This window comes from Pollachius pollachius, assembly GCF_949987615.1.
Source record: "Pollachius pollachius genome assembly, chromosome: 11".
Lineage (NCBI taxonomy): Eukaryota > Metazoa > Chordata > Actinopteri > Gadiformes > Gadidae > Pollachius > Pollachius pollachius.
This window is the reverse complement of record NC_136944.1, coordinates 2,394,030-2,404,029: the sequence shown is the minus strand read 5'-3', so window position 1 is coordinate 2,404,029 and position 10,000 is coordinate 2,394,030. Positions and strand designations below refer to the sequence as shown.

General features: G+C 48.6%; 1 protein-coding gene across 1 annotated transcript in view; it reads left to right on the top strand.

Annotated features, from left to right (window-relative positions):
• Positions 1-10,000, top strand: part of LOC307083218 (voltage-dependent T-type calcium channel subunit alpha-1I-like) — a gene marked incomplete at its 3' end in the record, with an annotated part of 145,112 nt that overhangs the window by 123,838 nt on the left and 11,274 nt on the right. Inside the window, exons 25-28 of the mRNA XM_079747052.1 lie at positions 155-225; positions 1,997-2,075; positions 5,541-5,662; positions 7,279-7,779. Of these exons, the coding sequence (XP_079603178.1) occupies positions 155-225; positions 1,997-2,075; positions 5,541-5,662; positions 7,279-7,779 (773 nt within the window). The remainder of the gene's footprint in view (positions 1-154; positions 226-1,996; positions 2,076-5,540; positions 5,663-7,278; positions 7,780-10,000) is intronic.

Genomic DNA, 10,000 nt, shown 5'->3' with positions numbered 1-10,000 from the left:
TTTAGAACTGACCTTTTCAGAGCTTGATGTTTCCCATTTCTGCTGTAATTGAACCCCAGGGAGTTTCACCCTAAACGACAGCATTTACATCCCATCCTCCTTCCTTCCTTCCTCTCTCTCTCTCTCTCTCTCTCTCTCTCTCTCTCTCTTTCAGTGCTGAAGTTACTGAAGATGGCCACTGGAATGCGCGCCCTGTTGGACACAGTAGTTCAAGCCCTGCCTCAGGTACACACACATGCACACACATATACACACACACACACACACGCGCATACACACACATACACTTCCACATACACACACACACACACACACACACACACACACACACACACACACACACACACACACCACACATACACATAGACACTTTAAATGTAGTGACCACATCTAGAGCTCCTGCAGAGCAGCCACCAGAGTAAAGAGTTGGGCTTTGAGATGGTTTCACGCAGAGAGAACCACAGACCGGCCAACAGACAGTTACACCTTTGTTTAGGAACACTAGGCGCAGGGGTGCTGTTCCACTCGTGTATTTTGGGGAGCTTTTTTTTTCTTTATATATATTAATTTCATTGATTTGGACAGCACCCAATGGCCCTTTTCCTTTTGTAGTTTTGCCTCCTCTGTTCGTGTTTCATTGATTACCCCAAGATCCGGGTTGAATAAACAACTTTAAGTTAACCAAATACATCTGGTTTTATGTTGCCACCCCTTTCCCTAGCGGGGGATTTAACAAGCCGCCTTCAACAAAGGTGATGCAAATCTTTTGGTTTGGTTTAAACGTGTCTCCCCTTAACCCTACACAATGTCAGCCTTCATTCTAAAGTGTGATAGGTGATTTAGTACCCATAACCCCGCTAGACAGAGGATCATCTACCCCCCTCTCCCCTCCCTCTGTCCCCAACTCTCCACTAACTCCATCGGTCAACCCTAATAAATCCTTTCTTAAATCCAGTAAAAGACCGAACCAGACTGAACTTCGTTTCACAAGGACATAGTCCCTCCAGGAAGCGCGCTGCTGTCTTTGTGGTCCAAGATTGGCTACCCCCGATCTGAACCCATGAGCAACCAAACTAAAGCAGCTCAATCTGCTCCAGAGCCGTTGCTGTTCTACCAACACATGGGGGGGATGATGTGTTGGTAGAACAGAGCGGCTGCTGTTCTACCAACACATCGTCCCCCCCCTCCAGAGCGGCTGCTGTTCTACCAACACATCCCCCCCCCAGAGCCGCTGCTGTTCTACCAACACATTGTCCCCTCCGTCCGGCGAGCAGCTCGGCGCCACGCAACCCCCGATACACCACCTGCAGTCTGCTGCTGTCGTTGTAGCGCTGCTATCCCCCGTAACGGGATTAGTGTTTGCAGAGCGTGTTAACAGAATACCTCACCTCATTAGGCCCTGGTGCTAAGGGAGGCCGGGCCAGGCAGTCTGGGGCTGGAACGCCGCCAATCACCGCCCAAACTCCCTGGAGCCCAGAGCACCTCCACAGACCTTAAGCTAATACTCTGTAGCGCTATAGCTCTAGGTGGCGTCTTTCACACAGAAAACATTTCCTTAGTGTCTTTTTAATGAATCAGTAGAGCAATGGCGACATAAACGTCCAAACCGAGGCTGACAAGAGATCAAACACCTTCTGGGAACACGTTTCAGACACCGGCCTGCTGCCGTGATGCAGACAGATTCTGATGAATGCCAATTATGAATGTCAAGGAAAGCTGGCTTCAGAGAACAACCTTTACATCAGCAGTGATTTGACAGGATTAACATTGCTTTGAATAAGATACACTGATACTGATAAAAGTTGTTCAGACATATCCAACAATAATATCCTAAATGACACACTGTCATTTTATCTCTCAAATGTCAAAATGTCTACATGTGTTGCTGGATTTTACAAATATTTGTTTCTTTGTGTGTGTGTGTATGTGTGTGTGTGTGTGTGTGTGTGTGTGTGTGTTTGTCCATGTGTGTGTGTGTGTGTGTGTGTGTGTGTAGGTGGGTAACCTGGGCCTGCTCTTCATGCTGTTGTTCTTCATCTACGCCGCCTTGGGGGTGGAGCTATTTGGAGAGTTGGGTGAGTGTGACCTTCACTAACTAACCACTTCACTAGCTAACCACCTCACTTACTAACCGCTTCACTAAGTAACCACCTAACTAACTAACCACTTCACTAGTTAACCGCTTCACTTACTAACCACTTAACCAACTAACCACTTAACCAACTAACCACTTAACTAACTAACCGCTTCACTAACTAACCGCTTCAATAACTAACCGCTTCACTAACTAACCACTTCACTAACTAACCGCTTCACTAACTAACCACTTCACAAGCTAACCGCTTCACTAACTAACCACTGAGCTAACTAATCACTGAGCTAACTAACCACTTAACTAACTAACCACTTCACTAACTAAGGCGGGGCGGGGCCTGGTGGGGGCGGGGCGGCGTGTCACTTATAAACCTTACCTCACCTGAGAGGCAGCACTCTGTGATTGACATGCGACAGGTTAGCCAGTAAAAGAATACTGATGAGGTCAGTGTTACAGAGTGGACGACAAAGCTCTGCTCTGGCTGAGAATCAGTTATTAAACATAAGAAGAACCGTAATTCTGTTATAATCATACTCAGTGTACTGTAGGGCCTTGAGGACCCTACTGCGTCTGTTGGTTACAGCTCTATACTGTGTCTGTTGGCTACAGTTCTATACTGTGTCTGTTTACAGCTCCATACCGTGTCTATTGGATACAGCTCTATACCGTGTCTGTTTACAGCTCCATACCGTGTCTGTTTACAGCTCCATACAGTGTCTGTTGGTTACAGCTCCATATCATGTCTGGTTACAGCTCTATACCGTGTCTGTTGGTTACAGCTCTATACCGTGTCTGGTTACAGCTCTATACCGTGTCTGTTGGTTACAGCTCTATACCGTGTCTGGTTACAGCTCTATACCGTGTCTGTTGGTTACAGCTCTATACCGTGTCTGGTTACAGCTCTATACCGTGTCTGTTGGTTACAGCTCTATACCGTGTCTGTTGGTTACAGCTCTATACCGTGTCTGTTGGTTACAGCTCTATACCTTGTCTGGTTACAGCTCTATACCGTGTCTGTTGGTTACAGCTCTATACCGTGTCTGGTTACAGCTCTATACCGTGTCTGTGGGTTACAGCTCCATACCGTGTCTGTTGGTTACAGCCCATACCATGTCTGTTGGTTACAGCTCTACACCGTGTCTGTTGGTTACAGCTCCTTACTGTGTCTGGTTACAGCTCTATACCGTGTCTGTTGGTTACAGCTGCATACTGTGTCTGTTTACAGCTCCATACCGTGTCTGTTTACAGCTCCATACAGTATCTGTTTACAGCTCTATACCGTGTCTGTTGGTGACAGCTCTATACCGTGGCTGTTGTTTACAGCTCTACACCGTGTCTGTTGGTTACAGCTCTATACCGTGTCTGCAGGTTACAGCTCTATACCATGTCTGTTGGTTACAGCTCTATACCGTGTCTATTGGTTACAGCTCTATACCGTGTCTGTTGGTTACAACTCTATACCGTGTCTGTTGGTGACAGCTCTAAACCGTGTCTGCGGGTTACAGCTCTATACCGTGTCTGTTGGTTACAGCTCTATACCGTGTCTGTTGGTTACAGCTTTATACCGTGTCTGTTGGTTACAGCTCTACACCGTGTCTGTTGGTTACAGCTCTGTACTGTGTCTGTTGTTTACAGCTCTATACTGTGTCTGTTGGTTACACAACCACTGTGAGAACAATGTTGACTCAGGTCTCAGTCTTTATTTTTGGCAGTGGATTATTCCCTTAATACAAACAAACAAACACATGTTTTGGATCAAACCCAAATCCATCCCTGGGATTGGATGTTGAAACAAACTCCGGAAGAAAACAACAATTCAATGCATGAAGGTTGTTGGTTCCACCCCCTTCTTGTGTCGACCAATCACAGCGTCGAGTACTAACCCATCCATCCTAATGTACTCACACAGCCGCAGACACTGGTAATGATATCGCTATCAAACATACTTCCAGATACTTTTTTGGCTGTCACATGTGCATGTGTGTGTGGCGTTCCACGCTGACAGCTCACATTGTGTTCATGGCTCTTGTCATCAGCTTAGAGGCCGAGGGAGATGAATGGATTAGAACAAAACACACTGCAAGGAGATGCTGAGTACGACAATGCTAGGATATGATTCAGCTCATCTCTTGATGTCCTCCTGACTCTTGCCCTTCCTCATCCTTTATCTCGTTTGTGTCGTTTTCTCCTGATTTTGCGTCTCGTTGGTCTCTGCGTTTGTCTTTGCTCTCTGTACGATCGACCTGTTCCTAAACGATCCATTCTTAGGTAAAGCAGAAAGGGTTCTCTGTGCTCTGTAGTCGTGCCCTGTGGTTCTGAACCGCCGCCAATCCTGAACGATGACTTCATATTGAAGCCTTTATCATGTTTAATATAGCTTTAAAACATTATCATCTTCCTATTCCCATCATCAGTCATTACACTGGATGATCTGAATCAGCTGTTTGCTATCTAGTGTGAAACGATGTTATGTGGTCTGAGCTGCACTGTTGGTGTTGACCCTGACCCCTACCCTCTCCCTCTCTCCCACTCCCTCTCTCAGCCTCCCTCTCTCCCCTTCTCTTCCCCCTGCAGTGTGTTATGAGGGCTCTCTCCCCCTCTCTCACCCCTGCAGTGTGTTATGAGGACTCTCTCCTCCTCTCTTCCCCTCTCTCCCCCTCTGTCTCACCCCTGCAGTGTGTAATGAGGACTCTCTCCCCCTCCGTTTACCCCTGCAGTTTGTAATGAGGACTCTCTCCCCTTCTCTCTCCCCCCTGCATTGTGTAATGAGGACTCTCTCCTCCTCTCGTCCCCTCTATCCCCCTCTGTCTCCCCCCTGCAGTGTGTAATGAGGACTCTCTCCCCCTCCTTCCCTCTGTCTCCCCCCTGCAGTGTGTAATGAGGACTCTCTCCCCCTCCTTCCCTCTGTCTACCCCTGCAGTGTGTAATGAGGACTCTCTCCCCCTCTCTCCCCCTCTCTCCTGCTCTGTCTCCCCCCTGCAGTGTGTAATGAGGACTCTCTCCTCCTCTCTTCCCCTCTCTCCCCCTCTGTCTCCCCCCTGCAGTGTGTAATGAGGACTCTCTCCCCCTCTCTCCCCCTCCGTTTACCCCTGCAGTGTGTAATGAGGACTCTCTCCTCCTCTCGTCCCCTCTATCCCCCTCTGTCTCCCCCCTGCAGTGTGTAATGAGGACTCTCTCCTCCTCTCTTCCCCTCTCTCCCCCTCTGTCTCCCCCCTGCAGTGTGTAATGAGGACTCTCTCCTCCTCTCTTCCCCTCTATCCCCCCCTGCAGTGTGTAATGAGGACTCTCTCCTCCTCTCTTCCCTCTCTCCCCCTCTGTCTCCCCCCTGCAGTGTGTAATGAGGACTCTCTCCTCCTCTCTTCCCCTATCTCCCCCTCTGTCTCCCCCCTGCAGTGTGTAATGAGGACTCTCTCCCCCTCTCTCCCACTCTGTCTCCCCCCTGCAGTGTGTAATGAGGACTACCCATGTGAGGGGATGAGTCGTCACGCCACCTTTGAGAACTTCGGCATGGCGTTCCTCACCCTGTTCCAAGTCTCCACCGGGGACAACTGGAACGGCATCATGAAGGTACGGCCCCCGCGCCCAGCCTGCTCACTAACCACCTCTGCATGGACCTATGGCTAATTGGTTAGATCAACAAATAAAGGGGGATTTAAAGAACATACTTGGAATATCATTGGTGATCATCAATCATCATTATAATCTCTTACTTTTCATGAATAGGGTAATTGGATTATTATGATTTACATGCATCATCATTCTTTTAGTAGCTGTCAATAGAACAGCTACTAAATGTAGAATGTGTGATTTAACAGAAGTGAAACTCTACATCAGTGAGGATGTTTGACGCATTTGAACCTCCTGGATCAGGGATGCTGTTCTCATCGTACGTTGTCCTGGTATTTGGCACATGTCCAGTACGATAACAACACAAACCCCTTCATCCAGCCTCAGAGCTGAGCTGCATCGTGGCTCTGTGGTTCACTGGGAGGTCAGTCTCAGTCCAATGCCCCCAGGAGACTCTGGACTGAATCCTGTCTCCAGGACAGTTTGGGGGAAGTGCTGATAAACAGAAGAGAACCGGCTTCATGTTCACAGGTTGCTTCAAGTTGCTTTGAAGAGACGAGCAATCGTGTTCAAAGAACGGCTGCATGAGATTGATGTAAAAGCTGCAGTAGGACTGGATGTAACAGCTGGATGTAACAGCTGCAGTAGGACTGGATGTAACAGCTGGATGTAACAGCTGCAGTAGGATTGGATGTAACAGCTACAGAGGGACGGGATGTAACGAGATGTTACTCTGTAAAAAATACCTTACAAAGATGTTACTCTATAACTAACAGAGATGTCCCTCTCTAACTAACAGAGATGTTACTCTAAAAGAGATGTTTTACTCCTTTCTAAGATTGTGAACGGATGTCTCAGACGAAGTCTTTCTCTGTGCTGTGCAGTGTGGGCATCATACTTCCTGGGTGTTGCTCATGGGTTCAAAGTTGACTTTGGGGGCGATGGTGCGGTTGGCGGTAGAGCTTTTCCCGGAGCGGAGAGTACTTCTCTCTATGAAACAGGATCAGGACTTCACAGTGAAGACATGAAAGCACAGACCGTTGTTTAGCGACGGTGGGGAGAGGAGGATCTTGTGCTGTTCAATCGACTGGAATACAAGCAATAGGTTGATCTTCTACCTGGATGTAGTGATCTGTGATATAGTAGTGTATAGTATAGTAGTTTGAGACTTTATAATACAGAGTTCCTGAGTGGTGAGCTCCTATCGACTGAGTGGAGGGATGATCACACAAGGTCTGCAGCCTTCATTGTAAATAAGATGTGAGATGTGTTGTCCCAGTCTGAGATGTGTGGTCCACGTCTGATGGAGATGTGTGGTCTCAGTCTGAGTTGTGTAGTCCAAGTCCGACTTGTGAGTACGACTGCAGGGGAACACTCTGTCACGTTGGTCCCCCCCTCCCCCATACACTACATGCTACGCGTGGCTAGCTCGCTTGTTAGCAGGAATGTTGACATGGAAACAAATGAGTCCAACAGAATGAGCTCATCAGCCTCCCATTTATATTGGTCGCTGCTATTCCAGAATATTTCCGTTCAAACCTAACCCTCCTCTCACCAACCTCCTCCTCCCCTCTCTCTCCTCCTCCACCTCTGTACACCTCCCCCCACCCGTCCAGGACACGCTGCGAGAGTGCCCGCCGGACCACAGCGGCGTTCCCGGCGTCATTGCCGGGGGCGCCGGGGGCGTGGCCGGCGTGGACTACGCATGCAACCCCAGCCTGCAGTTCATCTCTCCGCTGTACTTCGTCTCCTTCGTGCTCACCGCCCAGTTCGTGCTCATCAACGTGGTGGTGGCCGTGCTGATGAAGCACCTGGACGACTCCAACAAAGAGGCCAAGGAGGAGGCGGAGATGGACGCTGAGATCGAGCTGGAGCTGGCCCAGGGCACCCTCTGCTGCATGGGCGCGCCAGGGTGTGGCGGCGGGGGCGGGAGTGCCCCCCCGGAGAAGGTCTGCCCCGGGGGGAAGGACAGAGGCGGGGGAGGGGGGGCGCCGCGGCGGAGGGACGACGAGGGCGGAGGCAGGAAGACGGCCCGTCACCGCAGCACCGCGCCCCTCCCGCAGCACGGACCCCTGGGCTCCTCCCACTCCAGCCAGAAGCAGTTCTCCCCGGCTCAGGTGAGGGGGGCGTCCTGGGGGGGGGGGAGGCGATGGTCCTGTGTGTGTATACGTGTGAGTGTGTTTACATGTGAGTGTGTGTGTCTGTGTGAGGCAGTATCCCAGAGTGTTATTCTCCTAGAGTCTTCACACAGAGGGAAGAAACATATGAACAGAGGAAGTGACTTCTGATTCTACGAGAACAGAGAGAGGGTCAGCGGAGAACAAGGCAACGAGATGTTGGTTTTAGGATTGAACCGTAGTGAGAGAGAGAGAGAGTGACAGTGAGAAAGAGAGAGAGTGAGAGAGAGAGAGAGTGAGAGAGAGAGCGATGGTTGGGTCCTGAGCGTGGAGGCGATGTGATACTTTATGGCGGTCGAGCCGACAGATGATTCCGTCGTTAGGGGAAGGATCCCTACAGAGAGACAACGAGATCTCACAGAGACCGTCCCATATCCAGTCGACAGCCTCATTTTGCAAAGGGTAGGGGCTAAGTGGCGGCGTCGCCATAGCGATCCCCTGTCAGGTGGCGGCTGGCGTGGCAGACCGGGTCTTAATCACCTTTTCAATTAGTCTTTTCTTTCTCTGCGTTTTACATCCAATTAACCTTTGACCCCCAGTGGGTACACACAAATGATGTCCTCAAAGTCATCGTTAGGAGATGCGCACGCATACACACACACACACACGCGCACATGCACACCAGATACAGACACATACACCACACACACACCAGACAAAGACACACACACCACACACACATGCACACACACCAGGCGCAAGTACACACAAACACACACACGTTGTCCTGCAGACCCGTAATCACAGCCTGACAGAAGAAGACACACTTTGATTGTGTCTAATCACGGTGTGAAAAATGAGTTACACACACGAGGGGGCACACACACACACACACACAAACACAGCTACACATAGACAGCTACACACACAATCTTTCATACACACTTACAAATCAACACACACACACACACAGATGAGTCATCGCCCCCCCCCTGCTGTGAAGCCTCAACATGGCCACCAGAGGAGCCGTGTTCAGTTTGTGTCGACAACTAACAGACGGCCAGGAGTTAAACTGAGCTTTATTTATTAGTTTCCCTTATCTCCCTAACATTTCCGGATTAATGAGAGTGGTTAAGAAACCAATCTGAAGAAAACAACATTTAGGGCCCTATTTTAACGGTCTGAAACGCAAGTGAGAAGCGCCAAGCACAAGGAGCTTTGTGGGCGGTCCTATGACGATGTTGCTATTTTACCGGCGCATAAATTACTCTTGCGCCCAGCGCAAATCTAAAAAGGGTTGGTCTGAAGTACCCTAATTACCCCCAGGTATGGTTTGGGCGTAACGTGCAATAAACCAATGAGAGTGCCATCTCCCATCCCCTTTAAGAGCCATGAGCGCATTTGAATCTGACGAGTTGATATTTGACAGGGCATTTGCAGTCAGATGAGACAGATGCATGACCACATGAATTTTAAACTTCAAATGGCTCAGTTTATGGCCAAATAATATGGCCTAATTCACATATGGAATAGCGTTTTCTTCCACAACTTCAGAAATATTGAGTCCTCAAATAAATTTCCGCTAAGAAAACTTAACACACATATGATATGTGGTAACTGTGGTTGTATTTAATGATACACGCAATACATTAACAAACATTGTTTCTTACCAGTCTTTTATGCATTATCGTTATCGACTTGTGTTCCTAATATGAATGTGTCCCCCCGTTAATATACATTGCCATGGACTGTATTATGCGTTACGTGTTTAGTTTGCGTGCGTTTAAACAGATGGACGCACACACGCGCGCCCGCATTCATTAATTATTTTACACATACACACACGCACGCCCGCATTCATTCATTCTTTTTAGCACTCACTCGCAGTAAAACAATGTTTTCTCACGATCAAATACTCATCAATCCTAAAAGTTATGGGCTTTTACAAGATGTCTGTATCAAGAAAATATGTGTTTGCTGTATGGTGTTTGCAGATTCATTTAAAAGTACAACTTATTACCGCTGAATCAGCTGTTCTTTCCCAAATAATTTACCAAGAATGTGTTGCTAGGTAGATGAGAGAAGCAAAGTCTATGCGCGAGGTGCACAAGCAACATTATGCATGCGCCCTTAAAATAGCATCTGAACAACGCGCCACTGACTTTAAACCAGGTATTTCCTGGTTTGTGGCGCAATTGTTTTCTGAAACTTCAAAATAGCA